We start from the raw sequence: 21076 nt of genomic DNA, 5'->3' as shown, positions 1-21076 counted from the left end.
AATAAACATTCACAGTGGTCAATTTCTATGAGACCTATGTCAAGGCACTTTAAACCTCTGAGCCTCAATTGCTTCACCTGGTAAATGAGAGGTTAGTATTCACACTAGCCTACTTTGGAGTTAAAGTAAGCACTTCGTGAAGCTTTATGTAAATATCAGTTACTAATAATTACATGCTACAAATCAATGCAGGTAGTACAAAAGTGGGGTAACCAACTTTACAAATTTTATTAGGCAAGTCATTGTACTATATCATAATAATTTCAGCCTTTTCTAACATCATTGAGACAATAACAAAGCATATCATAATACATGAGGGAAGCCTTGTTTTCAGGGAAAGGAGAATAATAATAAGGCAGAAAAAACCAAGGGCTTGTGATCACCAGACTAACCACAACTAGAAGCATTTTACCATTCTTAGTCCACTTTACACTTTTTCTAAGTATATGAAAGTTTCACCTACTAGACTGTAAATTATTTCAGAGCAGGGTCTGTCACTTTATCATTTCTGTAAACCCTCTCCACTCCTTTCCCAGCCTCTGGCACCTGCCCTAAGATACAGCAAGTGACTAACAGAAAGTTTGCAATTAACTTGTAATACAGTTAGCTTACCCTTCTTCCATCTTTACTGTAGTTTAGGCTGAGTGAGTACCAAGCTGGGTGGAGATGAGACCAAAAAATGAAGACTGGTACCTTAAGTCACAATGAAAACTACTGCTGCCTACTACAGGCCAGTGAGTGCCAACCCCAAGGTAGTTACTTCAAGTTTTGCCCTTCCTCACAAAAAAAGTTCTAAGCATGAAGAAATTCTATTGGGCACCACCACCTTTGGACGGAAAACTTTCCAAGTTTTAAAATAGGTGTAAGTGAATTACTTCCCACAAAATGAATTAGGAAACAAAAACACTTCACCAGTGAGTATGCATGACTTTGAAAACATCATTCGATTAACAATTTATGACTATTTTATAGCCGGAAACAAACAAAAAAACCTTTTTTTAAATGGGGGAAGGGGTCAGTTTGTTAAAACATCTCCCCCCGCAAAAAAGAAGTTTCAGGTTCGTCAAACTAATTCACCATTTCTTATCCTAAGGAATCACAGCACAATATTATATTTATATACTTATATTTACGGTCTTAGCACAGTGCCCTGGCGTTATTAAGAACATAACAACGTTTGCTCACTTGACTTCTGACCTCACGGAGAGAGCACTTTGCAATTCCTCAAAGCACTTATCTATTACATCACAGAGCGTTTAGGGGAAAACGACCACCCAGTGCAGAAAGTTCTTTCCTTTTGGCTAGTGCCAATTAAAAAAATCCCACCGTTGGAAAAACTCTAAACATTATTTCCCTGCAAAAAATAAAATTTAAAAAAATTAAAGAAAAAGGTTCCCGACTGCACTTTTTCGCCGCGGTTATAGAGTGGGCAATCAGCCGTGGAGGGTATTCTGGCTTTTAAGCAGAGTCTGCCTCCGGCCCGGGACGACGCGGCCCTCCCTCTTCACGCGACTGGAGAAGTTTCTTGGCGCACACATGCACTCCCATCCACTCTGACAGGTCTTTCCGAAAGCCACGGAAATGCATAGCCCGAGGTGGAATACCAAGGCGTAGTAAGAAGCGCGGGGCGGCCCAGGCTGTGGGGCTCTAAGGACGGACAGACAGACAGACAGACAGACACAGACACACACACTCCACGCTCCACCGAAACTTAACCGGGGTGAGGGTGGTAAAGGGGCGGGACATGTTGGGTCTCTTCCCCACCCCCACCCCGCCGCCTAGTCACCCGCAGAAGGCCGCGCCCCCGGAGCCTAGGAAATAGAAACACATTCCTTCCCGCGCGGGCCTCCGTAGTAGCACTACTGTTATTTACAAAGGAGCCAGCCCCGGAGCGAGCCCCTCCCTCCGGCTGAGGTCGAGCCCTCAGGTACGTCCCACCCCACCGCCGGCCCCTCAGCTCCCCACATCGCCCCCCGAACTCGGCCCGCCCTGCCCCGCCCCAGGTCCAGGCCCAAGCCAGCCCCAGGCCCCGGAACTCACGCTCTCATGATCCCACCGCACGTTGCTGCGCTTCTCATCGGGGGCCAAGTTCCTGTCCCGGCCCATTAACTCATCCAACAACTGCGAGGCCGAAATCATGATGCTTCTCAACGAGCGGCTGCTTCCACAGCCTCGGAATCCAGAGAAGAAACCCCAGCGACGCCGACGCCGTTCCTCGCTCCCCGCCGCTTTCCGGCAACAGGGGCCGCGGCCGCCGCTGAAGAGGAGACGAGCCAAAATGGCGGCAGCGGCGCGAACAGCTTCCCGGCGTGCCTTGCGCGGGCGCCCGCGAGAACGCACTCTAGGCTGGCGGCCCCTACCAATCTCGCGGTCTTCCGCCCGGTGTCTCCTGGGTCTTATAGTCCCAGTGGAGCAGCGCGTCTGGCACCTCCCCCTTCTCCGCGGCTTCCACCCCCCCCCCGCCCCCACCGACCTCCTTTCTCCCTCCTGCCTTTCTCGGGCCACTTCCCGCTGGCAGCTTCGGCTTTGCTCAGCCTTTGGGAAGACAAAACAAACGTGGAACCTGCTTAATGCTCCCACTTTTTGAATTTATTTTCCTCTAGGCATAGCCCTCCGAATCAGTTTCACAGCCTTTAGTAGAAGCCGAGTGTTCTAATGTAACTAACGTCACCGTCACCGGCGGCGGGGAAAACCTGATAAACACACTGCATGATCTTGGTCAAGTCACCACCTCTCTGGGCCTCAGCTTTCCTCATCTGTAAAATAAGGGGTTGGACTAGATCCCGTTGCTATGAAACGAATAAAGCATTTATTAAGTGCCTGTTATTTGCGGAGTACTTTCCTTGAGGTGGGGCCACTTCCTACTGGAGACCAGTTAATAGGATCTCAGATTTAGAGCTCAGAGGAATTAGGCCAACCTGCTAGTTGTCTGTTAGCTCTTTGATAACAGGAACTGTCTTTTGCCTTTCCTAGTCTCTCCAGCAATTAATTAATTAGCACAATATAGTGCCTGGCACTGAGTAAGCCATCATTAAATGTTGACCGAAGTGACTTGCCCAGGTTCACACAGTTGGTGTCTTAGGCAGATTTTGAAGCCGAGTGTTCCAGGCTCCAAGTCCAGGACTCTATTTGCTGTGTCAGGACCTTTCTCTCATTACTTTGTAATTATTTTGTATATCTTTTATGTGGTTTTTTTTTCTGTATGCATGTTGTTTCCTCTATCAGCTCCTTAAGTGCTGGGACTGTTTGAGTTTTTGTCTCTGCACCTGGTTTGGCACTGTGCCTGCCTGGCACATGGGACCATTAGCAGCGTCCTCTAATTCAACTGCCTAATTTTATAGATGAAGAAACATAGCAGGACTTTAATAAAGGCTTGTTGAAAGTGCAACTGAAAAAAAAAAGGGGGGGTAAACTGAAGAGAGCAACAGCATGACAGTCTATGTATGAGCTAGCCATGGAGTCAGCATGGCCTGGGTTCAAGTCCTCCCTCTTACTGACTAAATAGGCTGTGAGGTTCCACTCTCTCCTCTTCAGTCAATCCCTTCCATAGCTACCAAAATAATCTTCCTAAGGTAGAGCTCTGACTACATCACTCCCAAGTGCAAACACTTCCTATGGTTTCCTTTTGCCTCTAGGATAAAATTCAAACTACTTATCCTGGCATTTAAGTCACCACATTCTGGCTTCAACTTTATCTCTCACTATTTCACTATGTGTACTCCATGATCTAACTAAACTAAACTACTAGATACTCCCAAATATGTCTCTACCCAAGTACATTCATATGGGCTATCCCCCATGCTTGGAATTCACTCCATTCTTATGTTCACCAAAGGTGGGTGAGCAGTTCTCAACCGCCAAGAAGCTGTAGCATGCACAGCAGCCACAAACCAGCAAAACTGTTTTGACAGACAGGCTAAACCAGGCTGAAGGTAACCAACAGGCCTCAAACCCATCAGTGAGTTAGGGGGATGTCCACCCCAAGCACATGAAGACTTTACCCAGTGGAATGGGCAGATGAGAACAATTTGTTCCAGTGGCCATGAAGGTGGCTGAAGCAGGCACTAGGAGTGCTTAGGGCTCAGTCAGACATCAACAATCCCTAGGTCACTTACTGCATCTGGGGCAGTTGATGGTCTTCCCGACTTTTGTCTTGCAAGTAGAATTCGATGATACTGGAAGGGAGAGTGAGGCAAAAACCTTTGTGCAACTCTACCTTACTTAAATCTAATTCATGCACAAGTCAAGCCATCACCTGTGATGTCATTGGTCCTTTTCCAAAATGAAGGACAGACAACACGTGACTAAGCAAATCACTTTCACTCTCCCTGTCCCATGAAAAGACTGTAATTACAGCTGCAGAACTGAAGCACATGGACTTTGGTAGAGGGTATGCCCTAAATAAATTTACAGGTCTGATCCCTATTCGCCATTTCTGCTTCCTTAACCTCCCACCCCCCAAAGACTGAATACCAGAAATATTTAGTTTTGTCTTCTTGGCAATCTTGTGAGGTAGAGGAAGAACAAGAGTTATTCTGCTCTGTTTTACAGAGGGAAATGGTGGCAGAGAAAGTTTTTAAGGGGACTTTTCCAAGATTATAAAGAGAATATTGTGATGTTTATTATATATTGTATGAATTAAAACTGACTAAATCTATATGCTGACTCCTAGCTGTGACCACTTCAATTTGAATTCAACTTAATAAATATTTACTGAGTTTCTATACTTGGTGTAAGGGAGACCAAAAAAAGGGAAAATATTGAGAGTTGGATAGGATTGCAGAGGTTTTGCAGATAAAGAAATTGGGTAAACTTTGTATCATGGAAAGGATGTGAAACTAGTTTCACTAAGTTTCATTTCTGTGGGAGTTTAATCTGAGGAACTTCCTTTGAATTCCTCCTCTGTTACTTACTACCCATTTGATTAGGTAAATCATCTGAGCTATGTGACCTTGGACAAGTCACTTAATCTCTCTGTGTCTTCTGATCTTAGCAGTTTCTTGATATGTAAAAGGAGGTTAATGATAGCAGGGTTGTGGTGCAAAATTTAAAGCACTATATAAATACTATTATTGTCATAAAACATATAAGGGAAGAGAGGGGAAACTAAATCCCCTCTTCCTCACATAGTATTATGTATTTGAAAATTTACATACCACTTCATAGCTGTAGTCAGCTTACATTAGGAGCTGTTATATTTAAGAAGCATGAGGTATGTCCTACTTTTGAAAATTTTCAATAGATAAACACAGGAGGGCTTTTCCTTACCACCAGCAAGAGAAAGCTTGCTTTGAGTACACTAGGGAGCCCCAGGAGAAAATGAAATGAAAACTCTAACACCTAATTTTGTCCCTTACTGATTCATCCCCTCTCTTCCTTCCTTCCTCCCCCTCAGTGTTGTCTCTGAAGCCTCCTGACCTCAAGATCTCTCTGAAGCACCTGGGCACTGGCCCAGCTGTGTTTTCTACTGCCTTTGGAAAGCCTCTCAGTAGATTGATTAGGCAAGGATCTAGGCAAGATTTTTATATTTATATACACACATATACATATATACAAGTTTTATATGTATGCATACATACATAGGCATATATACATGATTTTTATATATACTTATTAATATTGCATATAGGTAATACATATTATATTATATATACACATATATACACACATACATATATCATAGTTCTTTTAGGAGCTTCATAATTCTAATTTAACCCTCATATTTTATTTCTTTTTTTTTTTACTCCTACGACAGCTTTGTTGGGTAGTAATTAGTTACCAGTTATTCAGTTTATAGGCTGTGGCAAATTTTTTGAGAAATAGATTTATATAAAAGTAGGCTTAAAAAAAAACAAGCACTTATATAAAACTTTGTTTAAAGAAAAAAACAAAAAAAGAATACCTGCAATTCTTTTCTCTAGCTGTTATACAAGACAGACTAGACATAAATAGCATGCTGTCAAGCACAATGAAAAGAATCAGTATAATATAGCTATCAGCTATGCCTAGGGTGGGGCAAGAGGGGCTTTGCCCAGGGGCATAGACAGTTCTAACCCTCCATACTTCCTCTGGTGAGGACCACATCCTAGGTGAGCTGCCCCTAATATATATGTAATCATATGCCTATTGTAAAAACCCATATCCACATAATTTTTCCTAGTCCATCTTCCCCATGCTGGGTAACAAATGGCTAGAATAAGTCAGAACTACAATCAGAGAAGTGCTCCTTATTTCTGAGTCTGGTCCACAGGCTTTCACCAGGGGTTTAGTCTTTACTGGTTTACAGAGTTGCTTTTCTCTTCTTCATTATCTGTGCATTTCCTTTCATCTTGGAGACTGTAACAAAAGATGAAAGATAGAGGGGGGAAGGGAAAAAGGAAGAAAGAGAAGGAGGGGATGGAGAGGGAAGTGAGAAGGGGGAGAGGGCACCAGGTAGTAGGCAGAAGGAAGAGAAGGGAAGTGGGAAAATGGGGAGAAGAGGAAGGAGAGGAAAGGATGGGAAAAGAGAAGACGGGAGTGGAAATAAGGGAGAATAAGGGAATGGGTTGAAGGAGAAAAGGGGAGCAGGAGGATGGAAAGGAAAGTGCAAAGAAGTGAAGGGGAGGAAGAGAATGGGAAGTAGGGAGAAAAGGAGGAGGAAGGAATGAAAAGAAGGGGGAGGAGTGCTGTCCCTCTATAAATTATTTCCTATTTATAGATTGCTTTGTATATATGTGTTTGCATGTTGTCTCCTTCATTAAATTCCTGAGGACAGGAACTGTTTTTTGCCTCTTTTTGTATCCCCTGGGCTTAGCACAGTGAACTGGCACTTAGTAGGCACTTAATAAATGTTGATCAATTAATTGATTGGGTAAAAGGGGAGAAAAGGAAGGAGAGGATGGGAAGGGAGAAAAGGGGAGTGAAAAGGGGGAAGCAGAAGTGAATAGGTAGGAGGAAAAGAGGAAGAAGTAGATGGAAAGGAGGAAAGAGGGAAGGAGTGAAGAAGAGGGAGAGGAAGGTTATGAAAAAAGAGGGAGAGAGAAGTGGGGGAAGGAGGAGAAAAGGAAGGAGAGCAAGAGAATGGGAAGAAAAGGGGAGTAGAAATGAAGGGGAAGAAAGTAATGAGTAGGAGGAAAGGAGAAAGGGGATGGAAAGGAGGGAAGAGGAGAAGGGAGAGGAAGGGACTGAGAAGAAGAGACAAGAGGAGGAGGAAGGGAATGAAAAGAAGAGGGGAAGGGAATGAAAAGAAGAGGGGAAGAGAAAGGGAAGGAGGGAAATAGGGGAAAGGAGAGAAGACAAAGGAGAGAAAGACAATGGGAAGGGAGAAGAGTGGAGTGGAAATGAAGGGGAGGAAAAAGGAATGGGTAGGAGGAAAGGAGTGAATAGGAGGGAGAGGAAGGGAATGAAAAGAAGAGGTGGGGAGGAGAAAAAGGGAGCTGGGGGGGGGTGGATAGAAGAGGAGTACTAAAAATAGTCGGTGATTCATCGATGGCCTATCACCCCGCAGGGCAGTTACATAAAGCCGGGGCCGGGCCCCGCCGGGCCTCTCGGCCTCTCCGGCCGTAGGAACTGAAAGTATCTAGGTCAGGGTTGTCACACCTAACAGCGTCCCCCTAGAGCGGGCCGGCGGGCGGGCTTAGCTGGGCCCCCGAGGCGGCGGCGGCGGGGCGGGGGCGGTGGCGGCTGCGAGGGGAGCCCCGGGGGGCGGCGGGCGGCGGGCGTACGCACCCTCTCCCAGCTCTCGCTCGCGCTCACTCGGGGCCCATGGCCGTAGGGAGGCCGCGGCGGGGGCGCGGGCAGGGGCGCTGGCGGGCGCGGTGCTGACAGACAGCCGAGCCTGGGGCAGGCAGAGGCCGCGGGAGCTGCTGCTGGCTCGGCTGAAGGGCTACGGGGAGGAAGTGGAGGCCCCCGGGGGAAAGATGAGCGCCCAGCTGGAAGAGAAGGAGCAGCAGGAGAGGCTGAGGGAGGCCGCCGCCCTGGGGGACATCCACGAGGTGCAGAAACTGGTGGAGAGCGGGGTGGATGTGAACTCCCAGAATGAGGTCAACGGCTGGTAAGTGGCCGGGCCGGCCGTTTGGCCTCCCTGGCGCTGCCCAGCCCGGGCCCTTGCATGCGGGAGCCATGGCCCCCAAACCATAACCGACCCCGCTGTACCCAAGGTTGGTCGGAGTTTGGGGTCGGGGTCCAACTCCAAGATCCCGCCCCACATCTAAATCCTATAGTCCCTTCTTGGGGCTGCTTGGGGGATGTAGCCATGGCCCTCTCCTCCCCAATTCGGAGCCCTTTTAACCCGACCTTTCCCACTGTCTGTACAGCGCGTAGCCCAGTGCGTGGCACATAGTAGGCGCTTAAATAAATGCGTCTCCCCCTTCCTCGGTATATAGTCTATATCCCCTCTTCATAGATCTCCTCTCCGAGGGAGACTGCTTCAGTTTTCCCTTTGTATCCCCAAGCCGGGGCATATTGTCTTTTGTTTGGTAAGCGCTTAATAAATATTTGTTGAATTTTGTAGCAGCCAATCCTACAGGCCTGTGGTGGAAGGAAGGGAGGAGGTGAGCAGCAGCCCTGGACCTGAAGAGTAGTCAGAGGTTTTCATTCTGAGTTAACTTCTCTTCTCTTCTCTTCTCTTCTCTTCTCTTCTCTTCTCTTCTCTTCTCTTCTCTTCTCTTCTCTTCTCTTCTCTTCTCTTCTCTTCTCTTCTCTTCTCTTCTCTCTCTCTTCTCTCCCTTTCTCTTCTTTCCTCCCAATCCAGCTGTAAAGGGTCTGGGAAGTCATCTTATTTATATGGTGGATCTCATCCCCATTTGAGGCTTGAATTCTTTTTCAGAAGGTACTTCAACAGTTATTAGACTCCATGAAGAGTAAGTAGTGAAGCTAAAAATTAATTTTATTTTATTTATTTATTTTTTGGTGAGGCAGTCAGGGTCAAGTGATTTGCTTAGGGTCACGCAGCTAGTAAGTGTCCTGTGTCTGAGGTCGGATTTGAACTCAGATCCTCCTGACCCCAAAGCTAGAGTTTTATCCTGCTGTGCCACCTAGCTGCCCCTAAAAGTTAATTTTAAAGAAGTATGATTTCCCCCCCAAAACACAAGAGTAGTGGGTTTTGTAATGAAGTTCTTTCTTTTCTCTTTCTTTCTCTCTCTCTCTTTGGTGAGGCAGTTGGGATTAACTGACTTGCCCAGAATTACACAGGGAGTGAGTATTATGTGTCTGAGGCAAGATTTGAACTCAGGTCCTCCTGATTGCTGGTCTGGTGCTCTATCCACTGGGACATCTAGCTGCCCCTTGTAATGAGGTTCTTTTACTAAATTATCCCACTGCAGCAGTAATTTCCTGTTGTTTTCTGAGTGATGGATTCTTCCCTTTCTTTACCAAAATGGGGTTTTCATAGTAAAATTTAAATTACAAAGTACAATCCAGGAAGAAGTTTATTAAGACCAGAGATTTAAAGCTGGAAGGGACCTTGCAGGTATCTAATATAGTTTTCTCCTTTTGTGATGAGACCTAGGAAGATTAAATGATTCATCCAAGGTCATGCAGGTCTTTTGGCAGAGCCAGATTGAACCGGTGTCTTCTGGCTCCAAAATCTTTCTGCTGTACTGTACTCCCCTCTCTACTTCTTGACTCCCTTTGACCCAAATATAAGGCATTTTCCTCAAGTTAGATCATAGATTGAGTTGAAAGGGATCATCTAGTCATAAGCATACATCTAGAACTAGAAGGTTTATTTCAGCCTTGTTTTACAAAGGAAGAAATAGGTCCGGAGAGGTTAAATGATTTGCTTGAGGTGACTTGTTGAGGTGGCAGAGTCCTCATCCAGGTCCTCTACCTCCACATTTAGTGGGGGTTTTTTTCCGCTGTACCATGCTACTTCTTGAAAATCTCTTTATCGTGAAATTGAGTGGTGATGATTCTAAATTCTTCAGGATTCAATGAATATTTGTTGAATATCTGTGCCTTCAAGGAAGAATATCATAGTGAAATCTTAAGTTTTGATAGAATTTATTTAGTTTATATGAGAAATAAAATTTCTTTTGCTAGCTTTGAACCAAACCAACCTTGCAGATATTTTGAAGTAGAGAGCCTTTTTTATCAATCTCTCCACCCGTTTGGTTCAGTATTAAAAGAATTGGACCTTGGGGTTAGGACACTTGGTTCTGGTATTGATTTATTAAATAAATTACCTTATTTTTCTGAGCCTCAGTTTCTTCATCTACACAGTGAGGCCTAGATGATCTCAAGGTACTACAGATCCAGTATGGCACAGTAGAAAAAAATGCTGAAGTTAGAGGCAGAAGATTTCAGTTCAGATCCTGCCTCTGCTACTAACTAGGTATCTGACCTTGGGAAGATTACTTAAACTCTTTGGACTTCAGTTTCCTCAGATATAAAATTAGGATCTTGGTCAAGATCAATCTGTCAGACATTTATTAAGCGCTTATCACATTGCAGGCCCTGGGGATACAAAGACCAAAATGAAACAGTTCCTATCTTCAAGAAGCATACATTCTTTTAGGAGAAACTATGAATGAGTATCAATAAATACAAATTTTTGTACAAGATAATTGGCTGGGGAAGGAACACTGGCACTTGGGAATGGGATTGGGAAGGGCCTCATGTAAGAGGTGTTGCTTGAGCTGAGCTTTGATCAGAGCAAGTTAGGAAATCTGAGAGGAAAGTGTGAGGAGGGAGGGCATCTCAGGAATAGAGGACAGCCTGTGCAAAGGCAGGGGGATGGGAGAGGGAATATCATTCATGGAAAACATCAAGTAGGCCAGAAAAGAGTTTGAGTGATCTCTAAGTTTCCTAAGTTCTGCTTCCATTAGGTGGTGGAAATGCAGAGAGAAAAGTGAAACAATTCCTGTCCTCAAGGAGCTTAACATTTCCGGGGGGGGGGGGGCGAATGAACTAGGACATTATATATACAAAGAGCTACAAAGTCCTTCAAAAGTAATTTAAAGAAGGAAATGTTTTATGCTCTCTGTATTAGAAATAAGCCAGTTATGTGGCATGGCAAAAGAATACTCTGTATACATGATTTTCAAATAATTCTCCTCTCTGTATACTATTTTCTAGTACTTTTTAAAAAAAATTTTTTTGAACTGTGAATGGGATGAGCTCACCCATAAAATGGAAGTAGTTAGAAGAATGGATTAGAAACTAGAATCCAGCAATGTGCTATTTACAAGAGACACCCATGAAATAAAAGAGAGAGAGGAAGAAACAGAAGAAAATGAGATGGAGGGGAAATATATAGCCCTTAGCTCCTTTACTGTGGAAGCTACGTCTTGACTGTGGCTCCATGATACTTGTTTTTAAAATTAATTGATTATTTAGTTGGCTCCATTATATTTGATTTTTTTTTTTGGCTGCTTGACGTATTTTCTCTTTGACCTGGGGAGCTCTGGAATTGCACTATAATATTCTTTCAGGAGGTGATCATTGGATTCTTTCAGTTTCTGTTTTACTCTCTGGATCTAAGATATCAGGGCAGTTCTTGACAATTTCTTCTTCTTTTTAATATTTATTTCACTTTTATAAGATTTTGAGTTTTAAATTTTCTCTCCTTCCTTCCCTTCCCCTCCTCCTAAAGATGGTGTGCAGTCTGATATAGGCTGTACATGTATAATCATATTAAACGTATTTCCACATTGGTCATATTATAAAACAGAATTAGAACCAAAAGGGAAAAAACCATGAGAAAGAAAAAACCAAAGGGAAAAAAAAAGAGAAAATAGTATGCTTCAATCTGCATTCAGACTCCATAATTCTTTCTCTGGATGTGGATAGCATTTTTTAACATGAGTCTTTTGGAATTGTCTTAGTTTAACTGCATTGCTGAGAAGAGCTAAGTATATCAGTGTTGGTCATCATACAGTGTTGCTATTACTGTATACAGTGTTTTCCTGACTTCATTCAGCAGCAGTTCATGCAAGTCTTTCCAGCTTTTTTTCTAAAGTCTGCCTGCTCATCATTTCTTATGGAACAATAATATTCTATTACATTCATATACCACAACTTGTTCAGCCATACCCCACTTGAAGAGCATCCCCTTAATTTCTAATTCTTGGCCACCACAAAAAGAGCTGCTATAAATATTTTTGTACATGTAGATCCTTTTCCCATTTTTATGATCTCTTTGGGATACAGACTTAGAAGTGGTATTACTGGGTCAAAGGGTATACACAGTTTTATAAACCTTTGGGCATAGTTCCAAATTGCTCTCCAGAATGGTTGGATCAATTCAAAACTCCACCAACAATGCATTAGTGTTCTAATTTTCCCACATCTTCTCCAACATTTATTATTTTCCTGTTTTGTCATTTTTGCCAATCTAAAAGGTGTGATGTGGTACCTCAGAGTTGTTTTAATTTGCATTTCTCTAATCAGTGATTTAGAGCATTTTTTCGTATGACTATAGATGTCTTTAATTTCTTCATCCAAAAACTGCCTGTTCATGTCCTTTGACCATTTATCAATTGGGAATGACTTGTATTCTTATAAATTTGACTCAGTTCTCTATATATTTTGGAATATATCTTTATCAAAGATACTGGCTGTAAAAATTGTTCCACAGCTTGCTGCTTCCCTTCTAATCTTGGTTGTATTGGATTTGTTTGTGCAAAAAATTTTTAATTTAATGTAATCAAAATTATCCATTTTGCATTTCATAATGTTCTCTAGCTCATGTTTAGTGATTTCTTCCCTTCTCCATATATCTGACAGATAAAATATTCCTTGCTCTCCCAATTTTTTTATAGTATCACCCTTTATGTCTAAATCGTGAACCCATTTTGACTTTATCTTGGTATAAGGTGTAAGATATTGATCTATGCCTAGTTTCTGCCATGCTATTTTCCAGTTTTCCCAGCAGTTTTTGTCAAATAGTGAGTCCTTATCCTAGAAGCTGAAGTCTTTGGGTTTGTCAAAAAGTAGATTTACTATAGTCATCAGCTACTGTGTCTTGTGTACCTAACTTATTTCACTGATCCACCACTCTGTTTCTTAGCCAGTGCCAAGTAGTTTTGATGATTGCTGCTTTATAATACAATTTTAGGTCAGGAATGGCCAGGCTACCTTTGCTTGCATTTCTTTTCATTGATTCGCTTGATATTCTGGACCTTTTGTTCTTCCAGATGAATTTTGTTATTATTTTTTCTAATTCTCATAAAATAATTTTTGGTAGTTTGGTATGGCACTAAGTAAATTAATTTAGGTAGAACTATCATTTTTATTATGTTAGCTCGGCCTACACATGAGCAACTGATGTTTTTCCAGTTATTTAGATTGACTTTATTTGTGTGAAAAGTATTCTGTAATTGTATTCATATAATTCCTGGGTTTGTCTTGGCGGGTATCCTTGACAATTTCTTCAAATATGTCTAAGCTCTTTCTTTGATCATGGCTTTCAGGTAGTTTAATAATTCTTAAATTATCTCTCTTTGATCTGTTTTCCAGGTCAGTGGTTTTTTTCTCATGAGATATTTTATATTTTCTTCTATTTTTTCATTCTTTTGATTTTATTTTATGGTTTCTTGATGTCTCGTAGAGTTATTACCTTCCACTTGCCCAATTCTAATTTTTAAGGAATTATTTTCTTAAGTGAGATTTTTGTATCTTTTTTTTCCATTTGACCAATTCTGCTTTTTAAGAGTTCTTTTCTTCAGTGAATTTTTGTACCTCCTTTTCCATTAGGCCATTTCTATTTTTTAAGGTGTTATTTTCTAATGCCTCTTGTACTAAGCTGTTCTCTTTTCATAAGTTTCTAGCATCATTCTCATTCCTTTTCCCATTTTCCTCTTCTACTTTTATTTTTTTTAAACGTCTTCCAGGAATTCTTGTTGGCTTGGGTCCAATTAGCATTTTTCTTTGAGGCTTTTAAAAATAACTTTTCACATTGTTCTCTTCTGAGTTTATGTCTTGGTCTTCCTTGCTATTTAGTACATTTTTACAGTCAAATCCTTTTTTGTTGTTGTTGTTCATTTTTCTAACCTGTTTCTTGACTTTGAATTTTATTCTGTTCACCTGCTCACTCAACTTCAGGCTTTTTTTGTGCTTGTTTTCAGAGCTAGTTCTTGGGGGGTCTGCAGATTTTTGGTTCTTCCAAAGTGGTGTGATCCTGGGAGAGATATGGTCACTGTTATCCTGATCTGAACTCTAATATTTACCCAATAAGGATCCCAGGTCCCCAGTAACCACAAGGATTAGCATTCCTCTTTCTTTTGGAACTGTGATGGCAGGGCATCTCCTCCTTTGTGACTGATCCCCAGCACTCCTCTCTACCCTGGAACTGTGACCCAGAACTGCATATGGGCAATAGAGTTGTCAATAAGTGCCAGCTGTACCCAGTGCCACTAAAAGGTTCCCTGTAATCTCTGACCATTTGTCCGAACTCCCTTACCATTTCTGAGCTGAGAGCTCCCAAAGCTGCTATTGCTGCTGCTGATGTGTATTCTGGACAGGCTTCCACACCAATGTCACAGACTTCTTTAACTGACCTCTTAGGATTTCTTAGGCTGGAAAAATGTCTCACTCGAACCTTTTGTTGGTTCTGCCACTCCAAAATTTGGTTTGAGGTGTTTTTTTTAAGTTGTTTGGAGGGGAACATTGGGAGAGTTCACCTGGGTGGCTGCCCCTAATCTGCCATCTTAGCTCTCTCTAGTACTTTTTATAAGCTTTTGAAAATTCTTTTGATTTAATTTGGCAAAGGGAAGTGGAACAGAGAACATAATGTCCCTTTTTTTTTCCTTATAGGGGCTTTTTTTCTCCAGTTTTTGCATTTAAAACACACTGACATTTGCTCAGTATGGCTAGGAAAATCTGTTAAAGATGAAACAATAGTGACTGTCCTAAATTCCTCATTTTTACAAATTCACTGAACATTTATTGAACATACAAATACAAATCATTATGAAAGATGCAGAAATGAAAAGCTATATTTCTTGTTCCCCTCTAAGGAGTTTAGAGCCTAGTAAGAAGAGAGGATAAGATGTGAAAACAAATAAAGGTAACATAATACAGTATGAAAGCTTGAGAGAGATACACGGTATTAAACTTAAAAGGAAAATTAGAATTGTGGAATAAAAGAAGGCTACATGGAAGATGTGAAGGCTTGAAGGATGGTAAAATTTTAATTGTAAGAGATGGGTGAAGGGAAGATAGGGAATCCTGATCAAAGACACAGTGGTAGGAAGACTGGATTCCTTAACACTGAAGGTCCATGAAGGTAAAGGGTAGTTGTATGAAATGACCAAAAAGGTAAATTAAAGCCAGATTGAGGAAGGAAGACCTTTTGTACCATGATAAGAATTTTCCACTTGACTTAGTAAGCAATGTGAAACTATTGAAAGTTTTCAGGTAGAGGCATGATTTGATCATTAAATTGTCAGCAGTGTGTAGGATGGTTTGGAAGTTTTTGAAGTTAATTAGAAGCTATTGAAACAGTCCCCAAACAAGAGGTCATGAAAGCCCTCACTAGATGGTAGTAGTGGCAGTGGACAGGAGTAGTAGTAGACTTGACAGGAGTCGTTAACAGATTGCATGTAGGGAGAGGGAGGACTGAAACTTGACACAAGATTTCCATTTCAGGTAACTGGAATAGTGATCAACAGTGAACTGAAATAGTGAAATCAGGAAGAGGAATAGGTCTGACATAGCACTAGAACTTTTTTTTTTTTGGCAAGGCAGTTGGGGTTGACTTGCCCCAGGGTCACACAGCTAGTAAGTGTCAAATGTCTGGTCCGAGACCAGATTTGAACTTAAGTCCTCCCAACTCCAGGGCCAGTGCTCCTTCCACTAGAACTTCTAATTATATTTCTGTAGCATGCATTTAAAAGTCCTGATCTAGAACTGAGAGGTAGGAGAGAATGATAGAGATTTGTTGCCCAATAAACAGCAATATCAGCAATAATGAGCATAGTTTAGTGACTTTCCAGAGAAGAAACTCACTATGTTAATGTGATATTCTGACCAGAGATCTAAAACTTTGAAGAGCTAAGGTTTCATAATTGATTCCTACCTCAGTTGTGACTTAGGCACAATATCTGCCCTTTAGTTATTAAGGAATGAGTGTAATGACCCATGTGAAAGTTACAAATGTTGCCTAGGTACAAGGAGTTTTGAATTAGAGCAGCTCTGAGCCCTGTAACTGAGTTGTAAATGATGATCCATAGGTCTTTCCACAGCATTGTTGTGTATGATGTACACTACTAAGTCTCGTTAACCTCATTTTGCATTCACATGCTCTTGTCTCTTTATTTTAGCAAGTTGTTTTGCCCAATGGTTTTTGTTGTTGTTCATCTTTTTTTTTTATTTTTTGCTTAATAATTAAAAAAAACCTTCCAATTACATGTAAAGAATTTTCTACATTCATTTTTGTAAAATTTTGAGTTCCAAATTTTTCTCCCTCCCTCCCCTCCCCCCTCCCCAAGACAGCAAGCAATCTGTTATAGGTTATACATGTATAATCATGTTAAACATATTTCCACATTACTCATGTTGTGAAAGAAGAATCAGAACAAACCACAAGAAAGAAAAAACAAAAAAAGTGAAAATAATATGCTTCTATCTGCATTCAGACTCTACAATTCTTTCTCTGAGTGTTATCTTTTGTTTTCAAAGAAGACCAGCGATGACATGACTTGTGTGTGAATTGGATTTAAGTGAGGCAGAGTTGCACAGAATCATCAGCCTCAGTTTCTCTTCTTGGGTCCACTGGCAGGAGAAATCAGAATGACTGGCTATGACAGGAAATGTAGTCCCTGAACTTGCCACCTTTGATGTCTGACCAAGTTCTAAGCTGTCTACAGGGCCTGCCTCAGCCACCTGCATGGCCTTTGGAACAAATTGTTCTCATCTGCCCATTCCACTGGGTAGAGTCTTCACATGGTTGGGATAGACATCCTCCTAACTCACCAGTGGGTTTGAAGCCTGTCAGTTACCCTCAATCTCGTTTAGCTTCTCTGCCAAGATGGTTTTACCAGGCTGTGGCTGTTACGTGTCCCACAGCTTCTTGGAGCCATAGGTGAGAGTTATGTGACAGGTGACACCAAAGGTAGATGAGCAGCCCTGAAAGGGGCTCGACAAGCCTTCACACCAGACGTGCTGGTCTTCCCTTAACACCCCATACAGATCAAGTGTACTTGCTGGAAATTGTCAGCTTCACCTTCAAGCTTGTGCAAACAGATGACTTACCTCCAGTGAATGAATACTTTACTTCCCAATGGAGCATATTTTGCTCATCATACTCCATGTATTAGAAGTGCTCACTTATTATAATTGCTCACTTTTCAAGCCAATACTATCTATATGCATGCAATCTACAGTCAATTTAACTGACTAGAATCAAGGGCACATTGTACCATCCTACTCACAGGTCTCCCTTGGGTGAGACTAGAAGTACTTTCTACCTCTTTCTGGCTACCTAGATGAAGATTCTTCCTTTATTTTCCAAAAATAATGTTCATGTGGCCATGGGATGTAGTGGCTTGTAGTCCAAAGGCATTTGAATAAGATAGCAAGTGATATTGATAAAGTATAACTCTGCAGTAAAGTAAGTAAATAAACCAATCCATAGACAGCTAGTCAGCTTTCCTCCTTAGGAATTGTTCAGACTTTAGGGTTAAATTAAACTCTTCCTAGGAGCCAAATGGATTTTTTCTATAAAACTTTCCTCCTTAAAGTAGTGCCCTAACACTGTCTAAGGAATGGGACTGCTGTTATTTAACACACCTATATGCACTCTTGGCTTTTCAGCCACTTATTTCAGTTCATTAATATAGTTAAGGAAAGTGGGATGCTTCAAAGCAGGTTAAATAATGGGCTTTTTATACCTATAGAATGCATTTTGCACTAGCCACTGGGGATTATTACTTTAGTCGTTGAGTTGTTTGAGTCATGTCAAACTCTTCATGACCCCATGGACCTTTGTCCGTAGAGGGTTTTTTTTGGGTTTTTTTGTTTGTTTTTTAGCTAGGCAATAGGGTTAAGTGACTTGCCCAGGGTCACACAGCTAGTAAGTGTTATGTGTGTCTGAGGCCGGATTTGAAGTCAAGGTCCTCCTGAATCCAGGGTCGGTGCTCTATCCACTGCACCACCTGGCTGCCCCATTAGTTAGTTCGTTTGTTTTTTTTCATAGAGTTTTCTTGGCAAATATGTTGTAGTGGTTTGCCATTTCTCCAGTGGCAAATAGAGATTAAGTGATTTGCCTAAGGTCACATAGCTGAGAAGTTTCTGAGGCTGGATTTGAACTCAAGTCTTTCTGATTCTGAACCCACTGCTCTATCTACTGAGCTAACTCAGGCTGCCAGATTATTGAGTAGATATTAGTTATTCTTTAATTGCTTTTAAGCATGCTAATTACATTTCTATCCAGTACTAAAACTATAGCTCTTCAGAGCATACATAACTCCTTGATCTAAATAAGTTGTTCAGAAATTGTTTTTGTAGGAATGGGCAGGGTACATTGGAAGAATATGTGAAGGTTAGGGAAATATTTTGTTTATTTTCATTTAACTTCAAAATTTTCTTGGAAATTATAATCTAGGCACTGGCTTGTTATTAAGCAGGTGATACATTGTGTGCCTTTGGGGAAAAAATAATAGGTAAATAGGCAAGAAATTGAATCTTTATTTTCGTAGAAGTTATTTCTTCAGATCTATAATCTAATTAATATGGACACTGCTTCCAGCCATGCAGATCACAACTCTTTTATACCTTCTCAAGAATACCTCCTATACTGTTACCCCTCTTGTCAATGTCGTTTTATAACTTGTCCACCTTCTCTACCTGGAGCCTTCCTCTTAACATTTTTGTGAGTACCAGTGGAGCACATGTGTTGCCTGTCTGTGAGGCTTAGCTCTCACTACATAACTGGGTCACCTTTTCCAGTCATATATTTCTCTTGTGACGTCCTTTGCAACACCTTTCTTATGCTGTATTTGATTGGTAATATGTTGCCACTTGCTTAGCCACTGTGCCCTCCATTGCCTCTTAGAAAACCCTCAATTTTAATTTTCCTAACACAGGTATTCCATGACTTAAAATTATACAGCATTATTGTGAGAAAATTGATGTTGGGGCAGCTAGGTGGCGCAGTGGATAGAGCACCGGCCCTGGATTCAGGAGGACCTGAGTTCAAGTGCGGACTCAGACACATAACACTTCCTAGCTGTATGACCCTGGGCAAGTCACTTAACCCCATTGCCTAGCCCCCCCCCCAAAAAAACCTGATGTTAAAAAAAAAGGTGGTCTTTTGTTTCAGGGAGAAATTTGAGGCCACTAAAAGCAGTGCACAACTTCTCAAAAGTCAGTCCAACCTCCTTTTTTTCAATTCTGGGCCCACCTCATTGTCCATGCTCAGAGTGTATTCAGGTACTGAACAAAGGATATACTTCCAACTTTATATCATAGGCTGAACAATAAACACTCCGTATCTGCTTGTAGTTTGAACACTTTTAAGTGATTACCAATCTCATTTAGGAGGCCCCACAGTGTAAAGTTTTGATGCCATCATACAATGTCACCTACAAACAAGAAGACTTTACTATCTCTACTGCATATCCTCTGACAGTGGCAAACACTTTTGGTAAGCATACTTCTGCCTCTTTTGTGCCTTGTTCTCAGTGATCAGTGAGTCTAAGGTTAAAGTTAACTCTTTAAAAGTTAAAGTTAACTGTTGCTACCTCTTTTAAAGAATCTTGTATGAGGTTGACACATTCATGGAAAACACCTTGTTGGAGGAGAGATTTTAGGGTGGCAGTTTGCTCTACCAAATCAAGTACTTGTTTATAATCAACACAATAAGCACAGCTGCATCTTATATCTCTTCCCCCTTCAGCCAATTTTGTGACTGTAAAAACGTGGTCAGCTATAGAAAATCATTTGTAAATGCCTATCTGTTTACTTCTCATGCATGCATCGATGTCGCCCGGTGCAAACATAGGTTATTCTTGTAAAATTTTTTTGTAGAAGTGGGAAAGTAGGCATATGGTTCATAGTTTTTAATATTTTCTTGCTCATTTTTTTAATTTTAAGGGGTTTTTTTTCAAGGTTTTGGCATCCTCCATCCTTTCATGTATGTTAAGAATTGCACCTTCAGTGCCTTCAAAATTATCTTGCCTCCACCACAGAGCTTCTCTGTATATTCTTGGTCTAGTACACTGCTCTTTTCTTCTTTCTTTTCTTTAGTGCCATTACTATGTTCTCATGCACCTCTACATTCCTCGTTAGGGTCTGTCATTTTAAAGCCCAAATGCGGGATTGTCATTGACTGAGAAAAGAGAATACTAAAAATCTTTACAGATCTTTTCAAAATTTTTTATGTCTATAGTCCTTCAGATTTTGTTCTTAAATTCCCCGGTCATGATTTTGTCTTTTTTTTTTTTTTTTGGTTAGGCAGTGGGCTTAAGTGACTTGCCCAGGGTCACACAGCTAGAAAGTGTTATGTGTCTTGAGTCCGGATTTGAACTCAGGTCTTCTTGAATCCAGGGCTGGTGCTCTATCCACTGTACCACCTAGCTGCCCCCCTGTCATGATTTTGAACCAAGCTTTTGGTAAAATTGTTCCTCACTCCTTCCTGCCCTTTGCATCTCACTGTTTTATGAGGCTATATAGCTTCTAACTTCCCATCCTTCTCCATAAGATTTAACAAATGAGTTATCCTAAACTGGCATTGTCCTTGGCCAACATGTCTCTTTGCTTGGCAAAGACAGCATGTGTTGACTGATAAGGCAATTTATCGGGTCTTTTCGTCTCTTTATTGTGACAGTTGGTTTAAGATAGTTAAAGTTCTTTAGAAAATGGTAATGATCTGTGTCAGCAATGTTTAGTCTCTTAGCCATTCTCCATTTTTCAGCTTTAATAGCTTAATAGGTTGGAGTTTTCTCATATGTATGTCTTATTTTTGTTTTTTTGGGGTTTAGTATTGATTTTTGATCTTGGCTTTAATAAGTGTTGTGGTCTGACAGTGTACAAGGAGCTGGTAAAACGTATTGGTGAGAAGTCATTTCCTATCATTGTAACCAGATTCATTTTTTATGGTATTACTTATCCCTTTATTCAACACCTTTCAATCTTCTTATCTTAAAAAAAATCATTG

General features: G+C 41.4%; 2 protein-coding genes and 1 long non-coding RNA gene across 19 annotated transcripts in view; 2 read left to right on the top strand and 1 right to left on the bottom strand.

Moving 5' to 3' along the window:
* Positions 1–2326, bottom strand: part of LUC7L3 (LUC7 like 3 pre-mRNA splicing factor) — a 72422-nt gene extending 70096 nt beyond the window's left edge. For 11 of the 16 annotated variants that reach the window (XR_013487231.1, XR_013487233.1, XR_013487232.1 and 8 more), the window contains exon 1: positions 2041–2324. Coding sequence is in view for 3 of the 16 variants with exons in the window: in XM_020972767.2 (XP_020828426.1) it covers positions 2041–2139 (99 nt within the window). In the remaining 13 variants the exon portion in view is untranslated. Of the gene's footprint in view, positions 1–2040 lie in introns of all 16 variants that reach the window. The other 5 variants (XR_013487239.1, XR_013487238.1, XR_002321732.2 and 2 more) reach the window with 2 other exon arrangements.
* LOC144457758 (uncharacterized) lies at positions 1650–2826 on the top strand. The gene is made up of 2 exons (XR_013487241.1): positions 1650–1927; positions 2604–2826. It is a non-coding gene; the product is annotated as an uncharacterized LOC144457758 (long non-coding RNA).
* A 4840-nt stretch (positions 2827–7666) lies between these two features.
* Positions 7667–21076, top strand: part of ANKRD40 (ankyrin repeat domain 40) — a 28102-nt gene continuing 14692 nt past the window's right edge. The window contains exon 1 of one of the 2 annotated variants that reach the window (XM_020972671.2): positions 7667–8032. In XM_020972671.2, coding sequence (XP_020828330.1) covers positions 7899–8032 — 134 coding nt within the window. In that variant the 5' untranslated portion in view covers positions 7667–7898. The remainder of the gene's footprint in view (positions 8033–21076) is intronic. The other variant, XM_020972670.2, reaches the window with a different exon arrangement.

Source organism: Phascolarctos cinereus, unplaced genomic scaffold (assembly GCF_003287225.1).
Source record: "Phascolarctos cinereus isolate Bilbo 61053 unplaced genomic scaffold, phaCin_HiC Scaffold_5;HRSCAF=322, whole genome shotgun sequence".
NCBI classification, from domain to species: Eukaryota; Metazoa; Chordata; class Mammalia; order Diprotodontia; family Phascolarctidae; genus Phascolarctos; species Phascolarctos cinereus.
Note: the sequence above shows the minus strand (reverse complement) of the source record. Positions and strands in the feature narration are given on the sequence as shown.